Genomic DNA, 26,260 nt, shown 5'->3' with positions numbered 1-26,260 from the left:
ACTTCACTCCTTTTAGAAATTGGGGGGGGGGGGGGCGGGTTTCAAATGATCCAATCCTAGAAACTATAACAGATCAAATTCACCTGCTTCTGTTTCAAGTTTGTTTAGAAAGCAAATAAAAGACAAAATAAATTAGCTCAATAATAATTTAATAATGTTAGTTCAATAGTTAGTAAAATAGCCCACATAACAACAGGCAATACTGCTTAATGCCAAATTACAAATGTAAAGAGCATCAGATTATCTTACGTGTAATCTTATATAGCAGTGGTCCCCAACCTTTTTTGGGCCACGGACCAGTTTAATGTCAGAAAATATTTTCATGGACCAGCCTTTAGGGTGGGACGGATAAATGTATCATGTGACTGAGACAAGCATCAAGAGTGAGTCTTAGGTCCTGGCCGGTTGGCTCAGCGGTAGAGCGTCGGCCTGGCGTGCAGGGGACCCGGGTTCAATTCCCAGCCAGGGCACATAGGAGAAGTGCCCATTTGCTTCTCCACCCCCCCCCCCTTCCTCTCTGTCTCTCTCTTCCCCTCCCGCAGCCAAGGCTCCATTGGAGCAAAGATGGCCCGGGCACTGGGGATGGCTCCTTGGCCTCTGCCCCAGGCGCTAGAGTGGCTCTGGTCGCAGCAGAGCGACGCCCCGGAGGGGCAGAGCATCGCCCCCTGGTGGGCAGAGCATTGCCCCTGGTGGGCGTGCCGGGTAGATCCTGGTCGGGCGCATGCGGGAGTCTGTCTGACTGTCTCTCCCCGTTTCCAGCTTCAGAAAAAAAAAAAAAAAGAGTGAGTCTTAGATGGATGTAATAGAGGGAATCTGGTCATTTTTTAAAAATAAAACATCGTTCAGACTTAAATATAAATAAAACAAAAATAATGTGAGTTATTTATTCTTTCTCTGCGGACCAGTACCAAATGGCCCACAGACCAGTACTGGTCCGCGGACCAGGGGTTGGGGACCACTGTTACATAGGCTCTTGTTTAAGGCCAATTTCAACTTTCTCCCCCTGAAGTACTGCCTCCCCCTCCCCAAATTTCATTTGACGTGATCATTCCTAACAGCAGCAGCCCTGAAGGCTACTCGAGGCCACCGAAAGCAAGGAGGGGACTCCAGTAGGAAGTAAGTCCTCAACACCCTTGTTCCCGGAATATCTGCAATCTCAATTAGGCAATCATTTAGAACTATTATAATTTTGTTCACCATGTTTAATTTTTTTTTAATCAAAAAAAAGAAAACCTCACCCAAGCATGCCAGTCAGGATCCAGTTTTTTAATAAATCCAAAAAGGTAGAAAGTCATGCAACACTAAAATGTAGTAAGTTTCCAAAATATCTATCAAACTCCAAGATAGTGAGGGTAAAGTGACTATTAATTCACGCTACTGAGCACCAACTACATACTAAGCATTTAACTGTCTCTCCCAGGAGTTCAGCAGATACGTTAAAGTCTGAAATTCCCTACCACTTGGAAAGTTGTTGAAGGACCAGATGTGTCTGGTTAGCAGGTAGTGCCTACACAGCGAGGAGACGCAGGTGGCACCTTCCCTGTAGCAGAACACAGGGCACCACTATGGAGAGCTGGCTGGGAGGAGCATTGGGCTCTTTGTGAGAACAGCTTGCGCTGCAGGACCAGCCATCACCTTGGTGAGGTTAGAGCAACTGAAGCGTAAGGGTACTTGCGCTCCTGCACCTCTTAGTTCTGTTCTGATAACAACAGTAGAGAAATTTAGAAACAAAAATAAAGATATGGGCCTAGAATAACTCAACAATTGGCCCAAAGTCATGGAAGAAGAATACCAAAGCCGATGGGCTAAACTTCTATCCACATCCCACAAATACATTCAATCACCTTGTCAAGAGGGTATTCCAATTTGCTAAATGTCACTGCAAGTCTGTACTTGCAGACCTAGAATATCTTGTCAACATTTTCTAAAGTTGTACACATCTGAAATAACAATAAGGATAGTCCCTTGTCAGCTTCCCAGGACCCCTGCCCTCAGCACCTACACATATACTACCTGATTTGTGTGACAGTATCAGTTTTCTGTCTGTTGACTGACTCATGACATAAGATGGGTCCTCTAGCACTCGCCCTCCCCACATTGTAGGAGAGATTGTTGATGGGGTTGCAGCATGCCCACATTCCAGAGCAGGAAGATGCCAGGTGGGACAACAGGCCTCCTGATTTCAGTGGCATGACCCACTAATAAGACACATTGATAATATCTAAAATACATATTGACTTGTATCTCAAAGTTAGCAAATGCTCTAGCAAACATTACAGAGTAAGACTATTTTGGCTTTGCCTTCTGGGAATAGAAGGGATACTGCTGGTGAACTGGCTGGACCAGAGCCCCGCTGGCCCTTCCTTGAAGCAAGCAAGGACCATGAAGGCACTGTGTAACTCCTGGAATGACCAGAGGACTGTATTACTCTGGACTGTGATGACACCGTTAGCCCAGAAAGACACAAGAAGGTCTCACAACCACCATGACCTCTGACTCCAAAAGCTACTGTGGCTGTCACTTTCTGCTAGGGCTCCAGGTGGAACCCTCAAAGAAGAGAAGAAGCACCGAAAGTGTGAGGGAAGAGGATCAGGGAGACAGGAGTGCCCGCTCCCTGGCCAAGCCCAGCACTGTCCCCCACCCCTAAACTCTTCAGGGCACAAGGTAATGGACTGCAGGCTGGTCTCCTCCAGAAGAGGGCTCAACTGCGCACTGCCTGATCTCCAGCACCAGGGCACAGTCTGCTCATGGCAAGCATTCAATCAATGTGTGTGGATGAATCAATCAAGTTTCGATAAATATTCTGTTATGACCCTGTCAATTTGAAACCTACCATACTTCCCCATGTATAAGACATTGTCATGTATAAGACACACTTTAAGTCTGGGGACCAAATTTTGAAAAAAAAAATGTATTACATAAAGTTATTGAACTCAAGTTTTATTCATCATAAAATTCACTAAACTCCTCATCACTGTCAAAACTCTCATCCATTAGCTTGTCCTCATCTGTGCCTGATGACGAATCACTGTCTTCAACAAGTGCAAAAAACAAGCGCGAAAAAGCGGGAAATGCAAGCAAAAAAATCTACAACCACTGTATAAGACACAGCCAGTTTTTAGACCCCAAATTTTTAGGAAAAAAGTGTGTCTTATACATGGGGAAATATGGTATATTCCCTACAAAATGACATCAAAACATAAAATTCCAAGAAAATAATACTTTAACCCTGTAGTGGCTAACTTGATTTGTTAGCAGAACCCATTTAAATGGCCAACTGTCCTTTTAGAAATGTAAACAGCACTAAAAAGAAGTCTGGATTACTTTATTTAATACTAACATTACAAACAGTTTTCATCATTTAAGAAACTGCATATTTGGGTAAGAACAATAATACACTTCCACAATTAGGTGCTATCAGCCACGTGTCCAGCTGCCAGCATCAGATACAACACAAGTGGTTTTATTAATCTATTACTTCTCATACTGAATATACCTGCATGCTCAATTCTCCAGTTTCACAGAACTATTTACGTCCATGGAAAGTTTTGATCATTTCTCCTCAAAATGAAAATGAGAAAGTTTAACTTCTCTCACATATCAAAACCTTGAAGGAATCTCACAGCTGACAAGATATCTACATAAAACCACACTAAGTCTCCCTACCTGCAATCAGTCATTGTTATCTCTTACAGCTCAATGTCAGTCCACCAGCGTTTAATCTCCAGATCTTCCCAGAAAAATTATAGCAAAATCTCTAAAATGATCACATAGGTCAGGGGTCAGGAACCTTTTTGGCTGAGAGAGCCATGAACGCCACATATTTTAAAATGTAATTCCGTGAGAGCCATACAACGGCCCGTGTATGTTACGCATTATCCAATAAAAATTTGGTGTTGTCCCGAAGGACAGCTGTGATTGGCTCCAGCCACCCGTAACCATGAACATGAATGGTAGAAAATGAATGGATTGTAATACGAGAATGTTTTATATTTTTAACGTTATTTTTTTTTATTAAAGGTTTGTCTGCAAGCCAGATGCAGCCATCAAAAGAGCCATATCTGGCTCATGAGCCATAGGTTCCCAACCCCTGATATAGGTGGAAGAAACTTCAATCACTTCTCAGGAGGCCTTGGGGCACTGTTCCAACTCTGCTTCAATAGCAGAGGCTGCTGGCGGCCCACCCAGTGTGCTAAGAAGCCACGTGGAACATCGTCCACAGCAGCTCCTGGAAGAAGCTACCAGCCCACTTTCTCAGATTTCTTGAGAGGGTAGTTCCCACAACCCTTTGTCTTCCCCTTCCCTCAGTCCTGGGGCACTGACCTGTGGCCAGGCTCCAGAACCACAATCCCCATGTGGCTCTGAGAACAGCAAGCAGGTGTGCAGCCAGAAGGCAGGCCAGATCCCGATGGGATTAGATCACCATTACTCCACTATTTTTGTTCTTTGAAGCCAAAACCAGCCCTGACAGAGTAGCCTAAAAACAACAAAGTTAGATTTCCACCTTGTTCTACATTTGAAAATACGTTACAGATGCAGAGTTAAAATTTTTCCTGAAAAAAAAAATCAGAAAAAAAAAAAAGAACCACAAGGTACATTCAGGTATCTTAAACTTGAAAGAAGATTTTCCAGACTCCAATTCAAAAACAACAATCACAATGCAAAAACTGACAGATTCAAATAATTACAAAAAATTCTATCAGGCCTGACCAGGTGGTAGCGCAATGGATAGAGTATCAGACTGGGACACAGAGGGCCCAAGTTTGAAACTCTGAGGTCGCTGGCTTGAACGTGGGCTCATCCAGCTTGAGAGCAGGCTCACCAGCTTGAGCATGGGCTCGAGCAAGGGGTCACTCGCTCTGTTGTAGCCCCTGGTCAAAGCACTTATGAGAAAGCAATCAATGAACAACTAAGAAGCCGCAATGACGAATTAATGTTTCTCATCTCTCTCCCCTCCTGTCTCTGTCCCTTTCTGTCCCTCTCTCTGTCACAAAAAAAAAAAAAAGAAAAAAAATTCTATCAGAAAATATGTACTATAAACAAATTCAAAAGCAAATGACAACTACACATGGCAAAAATAGGAAGAATGCGACTGCAAAAAGAACAGGCCTCTTAGAAGTATACAGGGACCTAGACCTGGCATACTCTAGAAGTTGGCCACTGATTTGTCTCTGAGCAATTCCACTTCTGGAACCCAGTGCTACAAAACATTAACACACATGCACAAGAATCAGTAAGGCATGCTCACTGCAGGGCTGCTGGTCCTAAGGACATGGTCCCACATGATCAGATGCCATGCACTCACTAGAAACAAGGAAGATGTGTGTATTGATATGGAAAGACCTCATGACAGACTGTCCATGCAAAGACAAAAGAAAGACATGGCCCTTACAGATGAATGTTCAGCTGCACATACATGTGAACACACCAAAGGTCTAAAAGGCTACTTGCCAAGAGGGTGTCCTACCCAGGAGACTGGGATGAGCTGTTCCAGATACCTTAGCACTGCCTGAATTGTTTTTACACAAATGTACTCATCACATACATAAATTCAAAAATAAAAAGGAAAAAAAATTATTCTTTTTAGAAGAAAAACAATAAAGGCTGTACACAAAAATTCACCCATAAGGATGTTCATTATATCACTGCTTATATGTGACTTTTGGAAACAGCAAAATGTTAAATATAACACAAGTCAACTATATTTCAATATCACAAGATTACCTGTGATTTTATTTATTTATTTTTGTGTGTGCATTTTCTAATTTTAACAATGAACATACAGTCTTTAATTGAAAAAAAAAAAAAGAATATTAAGTCATTCAGACTTCCAATCCCCAAGGCCACTTCCCATTCCAGCTCATAAAAAGCAGTGTGCTTATGGACTACTTGCAGTCTAACGAGTGTGGGTTATGGAGGCCAGGCCCCAGCACTACCATGAGCAGATGTCATAGGAAAAAGAGAGACATGATCCATGAGAATCTAGCAAGATGCTGCAGAGAAGACTTCTTGCACGAGGTAAATGTTCGGTAAGTGCGGCTATGGAGCACTTGTGACAGGTAAGGACCTCAATCTTTCATTTCCTTATCTAAAAAGTCGTAAGTGGCCAGTAGCAAACATCTAGGACAGTGCAGTTCTGGCTGTTTCTTCCTTAATTTAACCTGAGACAGCTGAGCAACACTAAACTCAATAGAAAGCTGATGTAGGCAGCCCCACTAGAACACATTTCTTGAGGTTTTTCCAAACTGGACAAACAGCCTCCATTTCCTCTCCCAGATCCTCACTCCTTCCTTTCCTTCTTGAAGGCACAGAAGCCAAGGAAATAAAAGGTGGCTCTCCCCAGAGGGCGCCAGGCCTGACTTGAGCACCCTCTACCACCTGCACACCCTCTAGGGTAGACCAAGTCAAGTGATAAAATACTATTTAGTAAGTCTACAGACACTTTCTCCAAACTTGATCTTCTAAAATAAACATTTAAAATCTTAGGGCTAAATATGGAAAAATAAGAGCAATGTCTGTCAAAATTAAGCATTATAGTTCTTAATGCAATTTAAACACATACTGCTACAATTATGAAACTATGGTTTAACAGCTTAACAAGATGTTAGTAACAATGAATGGTACCAGATTAGGGTATTTTGCAAAGTAACTGATGTAATTGTGAAATTGACACATCTTAATGGAGAAAAGTTGAATAATTCATTTTCTGGTTATTCAGAATTTTCAGTGAATTTTATTTTTTTAAGATTTTACTTATTCATCTTTAGAGAGGAGAGAGAGAATGAGAGAGAGAGAGAGAGAGAGAGAGAGAGAGGAGGGAGGAGCAAGGAAGCGTCAATTCCCATATGTGCCTTGACCAGGCAAGCCCAGGGTTTTGAATTGGCAACCTCAGTGTTCCAGGTCAATGCTTTATCCCACTGCGCCACCACAGGTCAGAACAAGTTTTCACTTAATCATGAAACTACTGTACTGGAGAACAGACTTCTGAAGCATTATTTTCTAGGGTACTTTTAAAGTAGACATTTCTTATCTACAACAGTTCTCTTATAAGAGTACAGACCCAATCAAAAGGTAATGACTTTTTTACTATTATTATTGCTTGATTTTAGAGACAGGAGAATGGAGAGAGACATGGAAGCATTCATTTGTTGTTCCACTTAAATGTGCATTCACTGGCTGCTTCCCATATGTACCCTGGCCAGGGATTGAACCCAAAATCTTCGCGTTTTCGGACAATGCTCTAAACAACTGAGCTAACCAGCCAGGGCCTGACTTCTCAATTTTTAGTCTATTTCCTAAATTAATTTCTGTGTTCAGTACCAAATATAAGATCAGCAATATTTTAGTATCTATCTTAGTATCTGGTATATTGTTGCAGCAAATATTTATAAAACCCGCTTCAGGGAGCTGTTTTAAAGAGCATAAGACATTACTCGGTTAAAGGACCAAACTATTTAAATTTCACAGCTAATGAAGCTATGATGAAAACATGATCATTTCAGGGGATGATTTTTGATATTAGAAGCCCAGCTGGGCAGGGTCCATGGTTCCGAATTGTGTCTAAATTTGACTCAAAGCAAGGGAGACCTGGCTGGTTCCCCCACCCAGGAGACTTGATATCCAGCCCCAGGCAGAGCTGCCACCGCAATCTGTAAGTTGGTTAAAGCTGATCTATTGGTACTTGACCAAGGAGAACAACAAGTGTTTAAAACAAAACTGTGGAAACAAAAGGGATGAAGGAAACACTCCAATCATCTAGGGATGCTGGTCTGCTCTGGGAGGGAGAGGCACAGGTGGGCTGGCCCGCTCTCCTTGGCTGTAAGTCCTGTGGCTACTTCTGAGCAAAGCCATGGCCAAAGTTCAGAATTTATTCATCGTTTTTTTGAGGAAAGAGAGAAGCCAGATGAATGAAGATACCTCCTTTGGTGTGCTTACAAGAAATTTCAGCACCTGAATCCACTAAATAGGAGCTGTGCTCTGTGTTAACACATCCAACTTTCCCACCTCACTGAACTTAGAACTCTCAACACTGGTCCCTACAGTCCCTGTCCCCACTGTTAGCCATGTGTCATCCTGTTAACCAGGTGTGGCAGTTTACCTTTAACATCCTGCATTAACCTGGCCAATTCCAAAGCTTGAGGAAAACCAGGCTTTTCCATTATGACATAAAATGCAAGACAAAGTACTGTACTAGAAACCGCCTTCAACTGTTACTGACTCTCCAAGTCGTCTTAAAAACTTCAAAAGGTTTTTCCAGTGATTTCTCAGAAACTGGAGCTCCCTCCCCTCATGACCACAAATTGTATGCTTTTTTTGCCAAAACATGACTTAGTTAAAATATCTGAAGTTACCTGCTGAAGTTTTATAGATTTTAAAACACTGTCGACGCACAAGAGGACAGATGCAGAGTCCACTCCACTGCATAGACAGGGTCTGAGTTAGCACTCTCTTCACTAATTAGAAAGAGTGGGCTGTTAAGCAAATGGCAAGTGTAAGCATCCACGAGGGACTGTATCGCTGAATAACTTCTATTGTGAGGGGTGGGCCAGCCTCTTTAAAGTACCTGTTTATTAATACAGTTAATGAGCTAATTAAATATCTTTATTTTTAATTATATTATAAGACAATATCTGCTCCAATTACTTAGAAAACCTAGCATCAGGTCTTCAAAGGTTATTTCCTTTCAGTCTAAGCTCAAAAGTGGAAGGAAATTAACTAAAACTGCAAACTAGAGACCTCCTCTGTTTCTAGAGTCTTCTTGTATGTTGTAGTGGTACAGCTGTCAGGCCAGGGCTCCCATCGACCTGCTCTCAGTCTGCCCTTCAGCTCTCACTGCTCCTTGCAGACACACATCTGTGTTCCTGCTTATCTTAAGTCTTCTTTAAGAATCTGGCCTCCTTCAGTCTTTCGAGTATAGCCAAACAAACCAGAGAGGGCTTTCCATTCTGGCTCTGTCACAGCCCACAGTGAGCAATGCCCGGTGTCTTGGAAGTCCCAGGAACTACTCCTGTGACTGTTCAGCTCTTGGGCCAGGAGGTTAACAGGCCCCTTCCAAGCTAAAATTCTGGTTCTAGTGCCACCCTCAGTCACTAGTGCAGGAAGCTATCCATCAGTGAAGCACATACTCCCACCCAAAAATGACAGGGCTCCTGAATAAGCTATCCCACAATCCAAAAAAACACCTCTGCAGATGTGGAAGACCAAACCCAAAGAAGACATGTGTGAGTGAGGGTGTGGGTGAGGGATTCTCTCCAATACCATACCTCTCTGGCCGTGCCACACCAAGTACAACGAACAGGCTTTCCTGTGCCAGCTCTCATTAAAGGCACTGCTGCCAGATGGCTGAGCTGAGCAGAATTGTGAGGCTGCATTCAGACTTAGAAGCAAACCTAAAATTCAATAGTGATACTATCATATCAATATTCCTATTATTAGCTGGGATTTACCACCTGCTTACTCTGTCTAGGCACAGCTTGACACACTTCACGAGTGTGAGCCCGATAACCAGCATTACTGACCGTTTACAGATGGCTCAGAGGTTAGAGCAGGACAGTACCTCTATAGCACACATCTCTCTGCTGCTCAAAGCACTCCCTGGAGCCTCCCTACCTACTTCTTGCAGACTTCTGGGATCTAAGAAGTCTCACTCTACCTCCACCACATTAAGCTGCTTCTTCCCTACCAGCTACTTGCCTGGCCTTGACCATTTTAGCAACACCGGACTTTCACAGCCTCTTAGCAGTGCCGGTGCTGCTGTCCTGATATGACAAGTGGTCCCAAAGCCCCACAGAGCAGGAAAACCCAGCATGGAACACACCTGATGAAGGACCTGATCATCACCTTCCGCATTACCTGGACTGAAAAGCACTTGGTAGAGCCTGACCATGTCCAGTTCCATATGTCTGTGGATGTGTACACATGGGGCATTCCCAATGGGGAACCAGACTTGCTTCAGACTTCTCCACAACATTCAAAACCAGAGACAACAGGACAGAGAGAGGCTCTGAGACAGAGAAGCCTGATACTCAAGCACACAGCAAGCTTAAAAAATACGGCACCAGTTAGTTCCTCTTTAGAAAGTTGGCCAATCAACACATACAACAGAAAGATACTGATAAGTGAAAGGGCTGGAGCCAGATGGCTGCCTGTGCCTCAGGCAGCTCAGAGGGTCTCAGTGTAAGGACCTCAGCACCTGGTCAAAGTGAAGCAGGTGCAGGTTCAGAGCCAGAGGACTGTCTGCCGAGTGTAAGGGAGGTAACAACCTTGCAAGAGCCTGCAAACAGATATAGCACACGAAGGCAACAAAGACAGCCCAGCACCTGGTGAGCCCTGCCAAGCAAGATATACCCTCAATGAAGCCCACCAGGAACGGGGACCACACAAAGAACTTCGAGATCTAAAGGAGTCCCACTAAAAGTCCTGGTAGGGAGCATGAAGTTTATATAAACAAAAAACCAAGACTCGTCGATTGCAAACTCTGGTTTCCTGTGCTGAGGCAGGATTGCAGAATCAGTCAGAACCCAGACTGCCTGGGGCCAGGTCAGCCTGCTGCTTTCCAGTTATAAGACTTGCAGGATCCTCAGCTGCTCTGTGCCTCCTTTTCCTCCTGTGAAACATGAAAATGCCGATGGTATCCCCCACATGATATTGTCATGAGGATTTAATGAGTCTAGACAAAGTACTTAGAATTATAATCATAGTGATTATAATTACAGAACAAAATACAAATGCTTAACTCATGGTGACATACAAGATAATGCAAATCACAAGGTGAGAAGATATATAAAAGGGCTGTAGTCCGATTGGGCTGCTATAATAGGATACCACAGACTGGGCAGCTTAAACAAAAGACATTTAGGCCCTGGCCTGTTGGCTCAGTGGTAGAGCATCAGCCCGGCCTGTGGAAGTCCCAGGTTCAATTCCTGGCCAGGGCACACAGGAGAAGCGCCCACATGCTTCTCCAGCCTTCCCCCTCTCCTTTCTCTCTATCTCTCTCTTCCCCTCTCGCAGCCAAGGCTTCATTGGAGAAAAGCTGGCACAGACACTGAGGATGGCTCCATGGCCTCTGCTTCAGGTACTAGAATGGCTCCAATTGCAGTGGAGCAACGCTCCAGATGGGCAGAGCATTGCCCCCTAGTGGGCACGCCAGGTGGATCCTGGAGAGGCACATGTGGGAGTCTGTCTGCCCCCCCTTCTCACTTCAGAAAAATAAAAAAGACACTTATTTCTCACAGTTCTGGAAGTTAGCAGTCCAAGATCAGGGTCAGGTTATAGTGAGGGCCTCTTGTGGCTTGCGGACAACTGCCTTCTTGCTGTGTCCTCACATGTGGAAAGACAGTATTAGTGAGCTCTCGGGTCTCTCCTTATAGGGACACTAAGCCCATGATGAGGCCCCGCCCCCATGACCTCATCTAAACCTAATCATCTCCCAAAGGCCCATTACAAGGGGGTTTGGGGCTTCAACATATGAATTTGGGGGGATACAATTCAGTCCATAGCAAGGGCTAACATCTCAATCCTACACAACAGCAAGGAAACCACTGTATTGTTTGGTTTTTTTTGTATCTATCTAGACTTAACTGTTTTCATCATCTTTTTTATGTTCTTAGTCTAAACGGTATTTAAAAAGAACATGAATTGTAATGGAAGTATTTCTATTGATCAATCCATGTGTCCATCCATAGACCAGCTTAGAGAACTAGAAATCAATGTAATTGTTTCCTTCCTGCTATTGTACCTCTTTGGAAAAGTCCCTTTTTGCTCTACAGGTCCAGTGGTCAAAAAGATGGGCTGTGGATGAGACCACCTGTGCTCTAACACGGGCTCTCCACATACCAGGCATGTGTGTCTGGACAGGCCTTCACTTCATCTTCTGCTAAGTGAAAGGACAAGAGCTTCTCCCTGTCCTAGAAGGGTTGCAGCAGATGCCACCCATAGTAGTGAGGGCTCAGTAGAGCCAGTGATGATTATTACTGTGACCAGTGCTGAAGACCACTTACTTATTTGGAGCAAAGAAAAAGTTGAAGCACCCACAAGCAAAGGAAGGCTCTGAGTACAGTGAGTCTTCTTCCTCATCTGCAGACCTTTTACTTACTCTGGTCTTACTCTAAAACCATCCAAAAAGGCCATTTTTACTCCTAGCAGTTTTGCAAGCTATAGTTCATTCCAGGCCTTATCCTGTGACAATTTTCAAAGTTCCTATTCTTTGGAATTTGGTCTTGCTTCTATATTCTTATTTTTATCCTTCATGCCTGTACTCAGGTTTGTACATCAGTCTCTTGTGAGTCGGTCCTTGATAAAGCCACAAACTGTTTAGTCAGATTCACCTTCTGCTTTTTTCCCATAACTTCTAACAATACTCTGTATTTCTCTACATTTCCCAGGCTAACCATCATTTCAGAGTTGTCCTTCAATTCTTAAAAATCTGTTTGCTTAAATTTAAATATTACCATAACCAAAATACTCTTTAACACACTGCACAATGGCTTCTAACTTTGCCATTCATCAGGTTCTTATTTCTTGCTCTTAAATTCAAATGCACCAATTTCCTCCCTGGGGAGGCAGTGGTAGAGTCCATAAGCTTTCTCATCAAGACCTCCATTCCTCTCAGCCCAGTTCTTTGATGCTTAAATCTACTGAGGCTTAATTTGTAACACACTGTTGACCGGCAATTTTACGCAGAAGTTATCTCACGTCACCGGCTATTTTTTCGTAATTGAGTATGAAAGTGAAACAATCTAAAAATAAACTTCAGTATATTTTATTTATACATAATAAATTTAAATAACTTTGTACATATCTGCTATATATTATATTTTATACATATTATATATTTTAGTGTGTTTTTTTTGGTGTGGTATACTGCATAGCAATCACCTACATGTAATAGTATGCAACATGTTTTGTAAATATATCTGGTTTCACTGCACTTTCCTTTTGAAACACACACTTTACACCAGGGGTCCCCAAACTTTTTACACAGGGGACCAGTTCACTGTCCCTCAGACCATTGGAGGGCCGCCACATACAGTGCTCCTCTCACTGACCACCAATGAAAGAGGTGCCCCTTCTGGAAGTGTGGTGGGGGACCGGATAAATGGCCTCAGGGGGCCACGTGTGGCCCACGGGCCGTAGTTTGGGGAAGCCTGCTTTACACGTTCTAGTTGGATTGAACACGACAAAGAAAGATTTTACAATATCCTTGATATATAAGTTTAAACTGCAAGCAGTTAGAAGACAGTCCAAGTTTAGATGGCTCAACACTGTGATTGTTTTTGTTTACCATACCTTCGATTTTGCGGTCTCACGCCTGGAGGAGTGGGAAGGAAAGGAGTCCGCATGAGAATATAGAATGGTGTGCTCTTATTTGAACTTTGACCTTCAGGGTGAAGAGTCACAAATTCAATAATCCTATATTACCCTGAGTTTCAAAAATTGAAATAGCTAATGCTAGTGCATACACAAGTTAACTTGTGAGCATTCAACAACGTGTTAAAATGAGATGCTGTGAAAAAGAATGTGGAGAAAGCAGGTTCTGCACCAATGCAGCATCTGACACCAATGAGGTAGTCGGCAAAAGCTCACTGGCCCTGCTTTTGGTCTTTAGATTGTCTTCAGATAAAGCAGCAACTCAGCAAATGCTCCTTTTTTGGTATAATGCAATTTCCAAGAATAATCCAGATGGTAAGAGTCCTGCTCCCTCCACCCCAACTTCCCTCCAGACCCATTTTGGAATGCCTCAGAAAGCAGGCAGTGCAGGAGTGGCTTCCTGTTGCTGGAATCCTCTTATGCTCCCCCATCTTCATTCTTCACGTGATGGCCAGAGTCCTTACAAAAGGAGGTAGGTAGTCCCTATCCCCCTCAAATCTGGTCTCTACAGACACTTTAAACCAGGTTTGCAGGACGCATTAGTTGCTAGCTTCTATCCCCACATCTTGGGGATGTCTCCATTTAATACTGCTTGGAACTCCCCGATGTCAGATGGACTGACATTTACAAGTGCAGCATCTTTTGGGAAATCACATTAGCCTGTATAGGCTTTGGTTTTCTGTCTGAAGATAGGAGTAACAGTACTCATTTCATGAGCCTGCTCAGAGAACTGAGGACAATTGGACAGAGCTATGCCCCATGTGCTATGAACTGCTACTGCTGCAGAACTGAGAACCAGGTAGAGACTGTCACATGATGTTGTTAACCCAGAGTGCAAAAGTGCCAAGACCTATTATTGCCTGCATCTTTGGACAAAGCACTCCAAAATGTAAAAGTTGTGCCTGGTTGTATTCTGCTGTGAACCTATTTTTATGCTTCATGTGTTATTCAAACAGCAGACCTTTGAAAGGATTTATTCTAGAAATTCAGAATACAATTTCTAGAGCTTTCTAGTGGTGACTTGCTGGGTAGCACAGCTTTTGCTCTTGTTTGAGCTTGAATTTATTTAGGCAACAGTTACTGAATAAAACACTGTTTCAAAAAAAGAGTCTAAAGTTACTCCGGTTCCCTGTCCAAACATATTGCTGTTTAAATTTTAATTTAAATTAACTGCAATTAAAAATCAGTTCCTCGGTTGCACTGGTCATACTTCAAGTGCTACAGTACTGGGCCATATAAAACTAGAACTCTGCCATCTTCACAGGCTGTCCACTGGACAGTGCTGCTCTAGCTTTAAATTCTCTGTCCCTCACTTTTGTTTAGCCCACTGTACATAGAACATATTGGAAGCTGCAAAGACCTAAGAGAAAATGTGCACAGAACAGCAAAACCACTCCTGAACAATTCTTAAATAAATCACATACTGCAGCACATACACCTGGTAAGATACTTTGGGATTGCACTTAAACAAGCTCTGGGAAGCTAAGAGTCTTAGTTAAAACCAGGAAACACATTTACTTGAGCATGGTTTAAAATTTTTTTCTTAATTTTTCCACTTATTTGAGAGAGAGGAAAGACAGGGGAAGAAAGAAAAGAAGGGGGGAGGGAGGAGGGAGGAGGGAGGGAGAGAAAGAGAGAGACACACACACATATCAACTTGCTTCCACTTAGTTGTTCCATTTAGTTGGGCACTCACTGGTTGCTTCTTATATGTTCTCCAACCAGGGACTGAACCCGAGACCATAGGATGACAGTCTATCCACTGACCCACCCAGCCAGGGCCGCATTGTTTAAATTTTTTTTTAAGTATATCTTTATTCAAAGGGAGAAAGTATTTCCAAAGCTTCCTGTTGGTCTCCAGTTGTGTCCACAGCTTTCCCTAGACTCCTACCTTCAGTCTTTTAACAGTTTCTCCAAGAGAAAACTTCTGACCTGAAAGGGAAAGTTGTCCATATTTTCAAAAACCAAGCAAAAGACTTTTTTCTATCCAGTTGGCACCAACACCTAACTTTGGATTTCAATTTCCTCAGAGGAGAGAAGAAAAGGAAAGCAGAAGCCTTTTTAATCCCTCAAGGGACAAGTCACACAGCACTTCCAAGTCTCTTAAATTTAATAAGCCTGTAAGAGAGATGTCCTACGCCCTGCTTCACTGATGGGGAGACTGAGGCTCAGAAGTCAGAACGCAGGATGAACCTAGCCAAAAGCAGACCTGTTATCCAGTCAATGAGAGTGCACAATGCCGGCTAACCAAGTGACCTCAATCAAGGTCACGTGCATGCTTTCCAGTGCTGGGAAATAAATGCCAGCCAAAGGGCTCAAAGCAAAAAAATAGAATAAATAAATAATTTGATTTTTCATTGCCTTTCAAACCCTGCCTCCTAGCCATTCCCTCTGATCCCCAGGATGCCAGAAACATTACAATAGTCTGAAATCTCTTTCAAACATAGAAAGATAACAAACTACCTATACTCACATATTATCACTTAGGAAATTAACTCCAATCTTAACCCACAAAAGAGCCTAAGTGTTTCTGCAAAGCAGCAGATCTGGTAATTAAGAAGAGCAGAAACCCACAGTAAAAAGGCATGTTGCTACTAATCAAAGGCGTTCCTTGCCAATGAGAACCTCAGCACTGCTCCCATCTAGTCCACCTGTCAGTGGGAGATGGATAAACCTCTGCATAGAGACCCACCTGACCCATGACCAGGTTCAGCCCACAGCCTTCCTTCTCAATGCCAGCAGGAGGAACACACCTCTCAAGTCCAGGACAAGTGTGAACTGACCACAGGACACTTACTAAGTGGACAGCATTTTTAACTTTTCATGCTAGGTATTACTTTTATAGTTAAGAAAAGTAAATCAATTAAAGTTAAATGGGGACACCTTACAAATACAGCATAACTTTTTTAATGTTCCTGGTTTGTATTCAATATTGCAAGGGATAAAACTGCTTTAACCACATCCTTCAGGAAGACAGGCAGATAAACTGCAATAGGTCTAAATATTCTGCACTTAAAATAACTTCAGAAATGACACTCAAATCTTTAGAAATTCTAAGACAAACAACAATTTGGTTTATTTAAACTATGTAGACTTGCCACCCCTCACTTGCTCACCTAAACTGGCAGATCCTTTCTTCTTTTTCTTTCCTTCCTTCCTTTCCTTCCTTCCTTCCATCATCCATCCATCCATCCATCTATTCATCTTTCCATCCATCCTTCCATCCACATTCAGAGATAGCAGTTAACATGTACTTGGCTCTGAAAATGTAAGCTAAGACACAGCCCTCCTTTCTTGAGGGGATACAGGGAAGCAGTGGTCAGTTTTATAAGAACAGCATTAATTCCACAGGAAGAGACTATGGGAGAACCATATGGGAGTCTTCTTTCTCCTCCTGTTGAAGGAAGCACTGGGTTCTGAAGAGGGACTCTGGGAAATACCCCACTCCCATTAACCCTAGGCTGCAGAATAAGTGGTATGGTCTGCAAAGATAACTGCTATGTACTTAGAGCTGAATTCCAGAGATGACCTGGGTGAGCCACCAACCACCCTTTCTCCCAGCATAGGAATGACACCTTTCCTAGTCTGGGCAATGCAGAACACCTTATGAACAGAACTTATCAATTACTGTAATTTTCATACTCCTTTACACGGCTTTCATGAAAATATTTCTTAGATAACATATTTTAAGAACAGTTCACATGAGAGAGGCACAGAAAAGCACTCACAGCAGTGGTCACTCTGGGTGCCTGAGTTCAGTGATGAGAACCAAGCCAGAAGACAAAACTAGCAATCTGTAAGAGTCATCCTGATGAGCTGAAGTCCAGTCAAGGGGCAAAAGTATTAGAAAAGAAAACCAACACCTACTCATCATCCATTTTCCCATGTTAGGGGAGGTCTACCTAAAGGAGAACACCTGCATATGTCAGGCAGCCCCAGAAAATTCTACACCTTAATCCCTGGAACCTGTGACTGTGATGAGATTGTCATCACTCGTGTGACAGGCCTTTAAGATAGAGGGTATCTGGGTGGGCCTAACCTAATAACATGAGCATGTAAAGCAGAGGCGAAGACATGGTCAGAGAAATTCAGGGAGCTGTTGACACTTTGAAGATGGAGGGACTCCGGCCAAGGAATGCAGGTGGCAGCCAGCATGGAATGAGGGATCTCAGTCCTACGACTGCAAGGAACTGAATTCTCCTGAAAACAGGAATGAGCCTGCAAAAGGACCCTGAGCTCCAGCCAAGAATAAAGCAGCCAAAACCTTGACTTCAACCCAGCCATCCCCAACTTCTGACCTATGCAAACTGTGGGACAATTAATGAGTGTTGATTTAAGGTGCTGAATTTGTGGCCATTTGTTGCACAGCCACAGAAAACTAGCACAGCATGGAAATCTTAGAGTAAGACATTTAATTTGTAATGCAAACCCCAAACTGTCAGGGGTGATGCACCTTTGACCACCTCACTTGGAAGGCCCATTCACACTGGAGGCTGGTGTCCTAGTATCTGTCTCCATCACCATGATCAACTATCTACCCTCAGGTGCCATGCTCTCTCAGCAGACTTCTGAGAGGCAAGACCACTGACAAGCTGACCAGAGCCTTCTAGATAGACTTCTCGGGTCACACTAGCCAGTGGCAATTTCTAGGTGATGCTGTGGCTTACACAATCTCCTGTGAATCTGGTTAGTATGATTCAGTCACCCCTCTCCTGTCAGCCTAATTCTGGCTGTATCATCAAAATTGAATTTCTGAACTTGAATATTACATGGCTCTTTTGTGGTATTTTTTTTTTTACTACAACCCTCTTTTACTTCACAACTAAAACAAAACAACAGATCCTGAACTGTAAGCACCTAATGCACAGAAGGTCCTCATTTTCCAGGGATAACTGGTCCCTCTCCTCCCATAAGCCACTTATAGGAGTTCATTTGAAATGAGGACCAAAATGTCATATTAGTGACCAAAAGAAGGCCTGAAACTTTACCTTGAAATTTATTACAATTAATTTAACTTAAAATATTTACTTTAAAAATTACTTACAAAAGCATTAAATCACAATCATGTGTTTTTTCCTAGGAAGCAAATGCTATGGCAGCAAGACAGGCTCCACTTTACCCCACTCCGATTTCTAGAGCTTCAGCAGGAAGGTGGCTATTTTGTGCAGAAATATTCAAAGCTCCATTTTCCCAAAGAACCTGCTTGATATTCCAATCCCCTTTTCTGGAGTGTCTGTTCTGCCATCACCATTCTCTTCTCATCAGCAGCCGGTTCCCTGAGTATTGGCTGTTCTAACTTTGTCCAGTCTCCTTTATCAGTGACCAAACTTCCTTCAATTTCATCACAGCCAGCCTTTTGCACTAGGTTTTCTATTTCACTTTGAGAGAGATTGGCCATGGTACAATGGGCAGGAATGAGTGATGCTATTACTAGGTAGGGAGGAGTGTTTGAGCTCTATCATAAACACGTGCAAAGTGCAATCATTCTCGTTTCCCTCTACCTTATACTTTTGGGGTCTCAGAGGATGAACTAAACATTCAGAAAACAAGGCCCACATGAGCCACCACCACGTTTTGAGGCAAATCTTGCAATAACCTTTCCCCTACATCCCGTGATGTTTTTTGGAAGAGATCAAAGTGAGAAAAAGGCAACTAGAGTGATGATGGCTCTAGTCTGAGGTGGGCCCTGCTGGGCTTTCACCTGTGCCTTCCCATTTGGTCCCTCAAGGATGTGCTGAGAAGGTCACACTGGCTCTACTTGGTAGTGCCAAGTCAGGCTGGAGCCACCCAGAGAGCAGGGATCCTGGCTGCTCCTCTAAGCTTTGACTTCCTCAGAACTAAGGAAAGAGAACACACATGGAATTAGAAAGAACCCATACCCAGGGCCCTGAGCAGTGCAGCTGACCACGATCTATGAATGGCATCTACCAGTTTCTCACAAACTTCACAAGAAGAACATAATTTTCTTTGGAAGAGAATGTGTCAAAAATTAAACATCATGAAGGGACCTGCAGAGAGAATACTATATATGACTGTTGCACACTGCAGCATGCCTGAGAGGACACTCTTCGAAAGGCTAACCCCCAACTGAAGCCTAGTCAGAGCCCAGGACTACAGGGGTCTGTCAAGGAGCTGGGGGACTCTCCTTGTTTCATTATATTCTTCCTGACTTCACAGGGCACCAGTAAGGATGTGGCAAAGTATCTGAGGTCCACACTCCCACACCCACTTATGTAGTACTCTATCTTTAAACCAGGGGTCGGGAACCTTTTTGGCTGAGACAGCCATGAACACCACATATTTTAAAATGTAATTCCATGAGAGCCATACAACAACCTGTGTACCTTATGCATTATCCAATAAAAATTTGGTGTTGTCCCAGAGGACAGCTGTGATTGGCTCCAGCCACCCACAACCATGAACATGAGCAGTAGGAAATGAATGGATTGTAATACATGAGAATGTTTTATATTTTTAATGTTATTGTTTTTATTAAAGATTTGTCTGCGAGCCACATGCAGCCATCAAAAGAGCCACATCTGGCTCGCGAGCCATAGGTTCCCGACCCCTGCTTTAAACTGATGAGGTTTCTAAAGCTACTGAGAGCAAAGTAACAAAACACTGCTGGGTCAGAAGGTGAAAAGTCAGGAAGTGAGGGCACATGAAACTGGCAGCAGCCAGAGGCCAGGATGCATAGGCCCATGAGCCTGTCCACACACCTGTACATATCGCTATGTCAGAAGCCTAGGTGGAAAGCAAATATCACATTGTCCACAGTGTTCTCAAAAGTGAGAGAGTTCAACAAAAGATGGAGTAAGAAATAGAGCCAAAGGCATCTCCAAAAGAAGCATTTCACCTTTATTACTCCCAAAGTTCTCGCACTAATTCCTATCCTCTCATCTACTTTCTATCTTACTCAAAGATGAAAGCAAAATGGCAAACCCACAAAGCCAGGTCACCAGGGAAAGTTTCCAAGGGCAGACATCTACTCTTCAATGCAGGTTGCTACATTGTGCCATCAGGCAAATGCTCAATTGGGTTTAGTTGATGCAACCCAAACTCCCACTGCACCAGGGAACAACTGCTTAACCTCTCTTGAGGACTGCAGACACTGTCTTTCCCAAAATGCCTGTCCTGGGGCAATACTGTAAATCTGAGCAATTCTCATCAAGGTCCTTTTCTATTGGCCAAGACAGGGGATCCCCTGATTTCAGCTCTTTCCCATTCTAAACCCCAAGTGAAAGTGTTTTTGGTGGCTTCCCTATCACTTTGGGTAAGCTATCAGCCAGGGGCAAGTTCCAAATAAAACTGTATCTTGACATCAAAAGGTTAGTTCCTTTAAAGCCAGTGGGTCCCATATTAATGATCATCAGAGTCATCTTACTTCTTTCGTCATAGGCACAGCTCAACTGCTACTCTGGTTTAATCCCTCTCCCTGTCTCCTCTGAAAGGGCAGTTTGATAGAAGGATCGAGAGTAGCAAACCAAGCAAGGATGCGGAGGGCACCCCGCCCTTCCATGCACATGGTGGGCAATGCTAGTAGGCAGAGATAGTAGGAAGGGATACACGGACATTAGTAGTGGGCATGGTACAAACCCCACAAAAGCAGGAGAGGCAAGGGGACCAGCAAAAGAAGAAAAAAAGAGTACTAACATTAAGCATCACTGCAAAGGCCCCTAATAGGTGGATTAAAATGCAGACCTCCTGGATACTTGAGTGTCCACTCTATACCATATGGCCTCTGAACTGAGTTCTAAGAGGCAGGCAGGGGATGGCAGGATGAGATGGATCCTAGGAGAGAAGGGGAACAGGCCCCCAGGCAGTGCCCAGGGCAGCAGTGCCCTGCTTTAGTGTTTAACTTAAGGAAGTGCCATCACAGGGTCCCAAGAGGGTGGAACTTGATCAAACGGGCTGGCAGATCACCCCATAGGCAGTGCTGGGAAAGGCCCAGAGGGGCTCACATGTGCAAGCAAAATGATCACCTGGAGCTACATGAGCAATCTCCACTAGAAGTGACAACAGTCTGCTTAAGGTTGAGGAGGATGAGACACAAACTGGACAGTGATGAAACACCAGACACAAGAGAGAGTAACAGACGAGAGATCTACACACCTAGACAGAGCTCATCTGTGCCAGGCAGGGGCACTCACAAAGGAGGACTAGGTTTCAGAGTCAGGATCATGAGATTGTGTCTCTCATGCCAACCCCAGCGCCAGTCTCTCATCCTATCAAAGAACCTGGCATTAAGTGGGCTCATTCATTAAGAAAAGCAACAGCAAGGTACCTACTGAGGCTTACTAGATATAAACCTACAGATGAGGAAACAGCGTCCAGAACCCGAGTGATTTGCACAAGAGCATGGTGCTCCCCTGCTAGAAGCTCGTGAAGGGAAGAAGCAGGACTCCTGGCTGCCCGAGCCTCAAAATGCTCTACACTGAAAACCACGTTATCTTCCTGTTTCCTAGTACCGAGACACAGAGCCAATTCCAGTTAGATGACAGGCTTGGAAACCTGAAGTTACCCCAAAGAACTCTTAGGTATAATGTTCATACATCAAGAAACTGCTCCCACCACCTCTTTCAGCAAGTTTTACAAGTAACAACTTGAAGGAGAGGAAGAGAAAACTGGGCTCCTACTCGGGTCTGAAGTACATGCTCAGGCTTCAGAAAATTAAGAAAGTAACACTTCTAACCCAAACCAGGTGAAACAAGTTGCAAACATGCAGCTTTAATGTGTATCAAACATGCTTTGAAGTAAGAGTAATTGGTTTTTCAATACACTTCCAATGAGAATAAATAGACCTATAAGAGTGTTCCTTTAAGAAGTATTCCCAATACCTTAACAATTGTGAAATTAATAGAATTCTAACTTTTTGACAACTTTGATACCCTGGGAAATGCTTAGGTGCCTTTTAAATGAGCATGCAATTGTGCAAGGCAAGTTTATAATTTAAATCTTGAAATACTGAAATAAAGCTTATGCACAAATATTCATTCTTAGATGAGGAGAAAAGCACAGGAAGGGATAGAGAATGGGTAAGTAACATTCGCACCTGAGCCGCCCCACCTAGGACAGCTCCATCCAACCCTGTTTTTACCAGTACTGGCCATCTGTAGCTGCACTAAACTTACCTGTAACTTCTACGTCCCTCTAGTCTGGTGTGAAAACATTTAAAACAAAGGTGGCATCTTCCAAAAAATAAGTATGTGCAACAAATGTTTTTCTTTGAATGCTGTTTAAAAAAACAAACCAAAACAAAAACCTGCAGTTGATGCTTTTTATGTTAATTTTAGCACAAAACAAAATAACATATAAAACCCCTCCACAAGTCATTTCTAAATTGTTTACCTGTGTTAGTTTAATTGTGTCATACAAAAATAAAAAATCACCTTTTAAAAGGGCTTTGCCAAAAAGAAAAAAATTTAAACAATTTGATTCACGTTCCTAGCAATACTAAATCGTCTGCAACTTAAATAAAATGCCACACCGATCTGCACCCTACTTTGACACAAGGGTCCCTAGCATGTCTTGTGGGGGAAAAAAAGAAGGAAAATATCCAACCCCCTTTCCAGTCTAAACAGGCAAAAAAGGCAAACATCTGCACAAGTGAAACTGACCACTCGTTAAAAAGTTTAATATTTCTTCAGAAATAAGTGATAAAGATTTAGTGTCAAGAATCTTAAGATTTGCAATATAAAATTACAAGAAGGCAATACCCACAGTCTGAACATTAATACTTTCCAAAATGAAAACCTTAAAGCAGAATCGGACCTTAGCCTCCAACAATCTATTCCTGAAATAAAACGGGAGCCCATACGGGGATGTCGGAGCGCCCGCAGCACCCACCGCAGGATCGCACACGCGCCCGGCCCGGGTCCCCCTCCCTGTCCCCTCGGCCCCCTGCCCATCCCTCCTCCCGCCCCATCCCCGCCGCCGCCCGCGTGCACTCACCCCTGGATGCCTGGGCTGTATGCTCGGCTCTTCCACGGAGTGCCGGGCCGCGGTGCCTGGGGCCCGGGGCCGCCCCCTCCGCTCAGCGCGGCCGCGCGGCTGCCTGACAGCAGGTAGTTGAGGCCGTACGTGCTGGCCTTGTTCTCGCGTTTCCGGCGGCCGGGGTGGAACTGGTGCTGCGACGGGGAGCTGGCGGGCGCCGGGCCGCGCGGCCCGGAGTGCCCGTTGGCCGCGCCCGGGGTGCTGGGCGGGCCGTCGGCGAAGTGGAAGAAGGCACCGCCGCGGCCGCCGCCCGCCCTTCCGAGCGAGGCGCTGCTCGAGGAGGACGACGAGCAGCCAGGGCTCTCGGTGCCCGACTCGGCGTTGGACGAGGACGAGGACGAGGACGACAGCGACGGCGACTTGTGCAGGCGCCGAGCACCCTCTGCCGTGGGCCCCAGCGCCGTCAGCAGCGCCGGGGGCAGCGTGGCAGGGCCAGGCGCGGGCGGCGGGGGAGACGCGGCGGGCAGCACCGGCCCGGCCAGGCCGCCGCCGCCGCCGCCCAGCCCAGCAGCCCCCGCCGCGGCCGCCGTGTCCAGCGCCGGCGAGTTGAGGCAGAAGTAGGACGCGAAGCCAGAGCCGCCGCGGCCCACGCCCTGCGAGGTCTCCCAGATCTGCATCCACAGGGCATTGGCCGGCCCCTTCTGTTCCGGCTGGATCCAGGCCACGCGCGGATCCATCCACGCGCCGCCCCGCGGGCCCGCGCGCCCGCCCGCCCCGCCGCGGCCCCGCCCCCGCCGCGCCCTGAGCCCTGCCGCGCCGTGCACGGACCGACAGACGGGTTGCGGGTGGACAGACGGGCGGGCGGACGGGCCTGCGCTGCGGTTCCGGCCGGCTCGCGGCGGCAGTTCCTACGGTCCCGGAGTTGCTTGGGTCGGCCCGAGCAGGCCGCGCTTTGGCTTGGGCCTGTCAGGCTCCTTCAGGCGGCGTGGAGCGGACACGGGGGCCGCGGCGGCGGCGTTCCACACGGGCCGCGGGGAGAGGCCATGGGAGAGGGGCGGGCAGCCGGGCCGAGGGGGCGGGCCCAGGCGCCGCGCGGCTCAGGACCCGAGGGAGGGCCGCCGCCGTGCGCCGGGCCCTCAGTCAAGCTCGCGCCGCTGGCACCGTGCTCCTGTGGCGGCGGCGAAAAGACACTCTCGGCAGCGACAGGGCGCAGGGGAAGGAGGGGGCGCCGCCGCCTCCGCTCCAATGAGGGGCGGAGAGGGAGCGGGGCGGGGGCGGGGCGGGGGCGGAGGAAGCACGGCCTCCCTGGCCCGGCCGGGATGCCAGTGCGCATGCGTTGCTAATTTCAAATGCTCACTAGACATCGCCGCCTTGGTTACCGCGCCTGCGCACTGGCGTGCTCCTCGGCGCGGGTGGGGAGAGCAGCGGGTCGGAAGGATACGCGACTGGGAGGGGTAGAATGGGTGGCGGCGGAGGCGTGGGTCCTTCTAGCCTAGACTTGGGTCCTTCTAGCCTAGACTTGGCTGCAGTAAGAGAGAAAGTGAAGAGTCTAGTGCGCCGCCCTTGGCCCGGCTGCGTCCGCGGGTCCCATTCCCGCCGCTAAACGCAAGCCCAGGAGTGGAGACATGCGCACTAAGGCTGAAGGTCCTGTCAGTCGCTGGGCCGCGCTGCGCGTGCGCAGGGGCAAAAGGCCGCCTCGTCTGCTGGGTGGAAGTTTCCACGCTGCGGGATGGGGGGCCTCAGACGCCACCTCAGTCCATGTCCTCCACCCGCCGTCTTACGTAAGGGCCGGGCCAGCTTCGCAGCGCAGCTCCCGCTGCTCGGATGAAAAGACAAAAATGCCTCACAGTGCTCCTTGTGTGCAGCTGGTTGCGTTACAGCCACTCATGTCCGCGCCTTCCCACGTGCTCGCCGGCGTCTGTCCAGAGGAGACGTCTCCACACCCTGTGACCCAGGCGGCGCTGCGCCAGAGCAGGACCCGGGGGTGGCCTGGCAGTAATTTCTGCGGGTCACCTTACCCTTTCTGTTTCCTTTTTTTAATGATTTTGTGTGCAGAAAACGAAGTTCAGACTTCCAAGTCAGCTCACTGGTGCGGTTTCCGGAGGCAAACTTGGCAGTACTGCCCATCAGGGAAAGAGGCCGTGTACTTGGGTTGGGGCCTCCTGCCTTTGATTATTCAAGCTGGCACAGTGTTGTCTGGACTTCATTAGAGAATCGTCCAGCTGTCTGCTGTTTGAGTTCTCGGTGTCCAGATGATGCTGTGAGCCGGTTTGACAATGGTATTGTTTGGAATGTAAGGCTAACCACACGTTCTGTGAAATCCAAAGCAAACGCCAGGGTGTTGTATAAACCTGCACGTGCCATGTAAGCCCAGAGGGCATGACAGGACACCACCCCAGAGGGACCCCTGCCCCTCCTGGTCTGAGCCCAATGAATGCACTTCCTGGCAGGCAACTTTTAGGAACCGAGCCAGGACCCTGAAGCTGTTTGTCTTGCTCCCGCAGCGCAGGGGCACCATTGCTTTTAAACATAACTTGAGCAAAGTCTTTAACGGCGTTATATTTTAAATGCGCTCTTCCTCGTCTATCCCATGGATGAGTACAAATTACTAAGAGCTTAACACTTCAAAAATTGTGCTAACATGGAAGATCGTGCGTTGCATACTAAGTCTTTTTGGCAAATGGTGTTAATGTAAAAAATTAATATTTGGGTTCGTATATTTTTCAGTACTTGTGTATTGTACACGTGGAAATTATGACGAGGATTAGAATATGTGCATTAAATAAACAATGGAAAATCACACAAAAGTTAGTCGTTATTCTAGAAATCTGTTTCTGGTGAGTCAGGCCAAAATCCTTGCAGTCTTACCGGGCTCCCGTCTCCATAACGAACACCTCGTTTTGGCTCCACCTGCAAGAAACAGCCAAAACCCAGCAGCCATCCCCGTCTTCATTCCACT

The 26,260-nt window shown here is 45.7% G+C and overlaps 1 protein-coding gene across 2 annotated transcripts in view; it reads right to left on the bottom strand.

Annotated features, from left to right (window-relative positions):
- The window catches only part of TENT4A (terminal nucleotidyltransferase 4A), a 45,913-nt gene extending 21,765 nt beyond the window's left edge, over positions 1 to 24,148 (bottom strand). Inside the window, exon 1 of one of the 2 annotated variants that reach the window (XM_066243460.1) lies at positions 23,320 to 24,148. In XM_066243460.1, the coding sequence (XP_066099557.1) occupies positions 23,320 to 24,038 (719 nt within the window). In that variant the 5' untranslated portion in view covers positions 24,039 to 24,148. The remainder of the gene's footprint in view (positions 1 to 23,319) is intronic. The other variant, XM_066243451.1, reaches the window with a different exon arrangement.
- Positions 24,149 to 26,260: the final 2,112 nt, after the last annotated feature.

Source organism: Saccopteryx bilineata, chromosome 1 (genome assembly GCF_036850765.1).
Source record: "Saccopteryx bilineata isolate mSacBil1 chromosome 1, mSacBil1_pri_phased_curated, whole genome shotgun sequence".
Classification (NCBI taxonomy): Eukaryota; Metazoa; Chordata; class Mammalia; order Chiroptera; family Emballonuridae; genus Saccopteryx; species Saccopteryx bilineata.
This window is presented reverse-complemented; position numbering and strand designations above follow the sequence as displayed.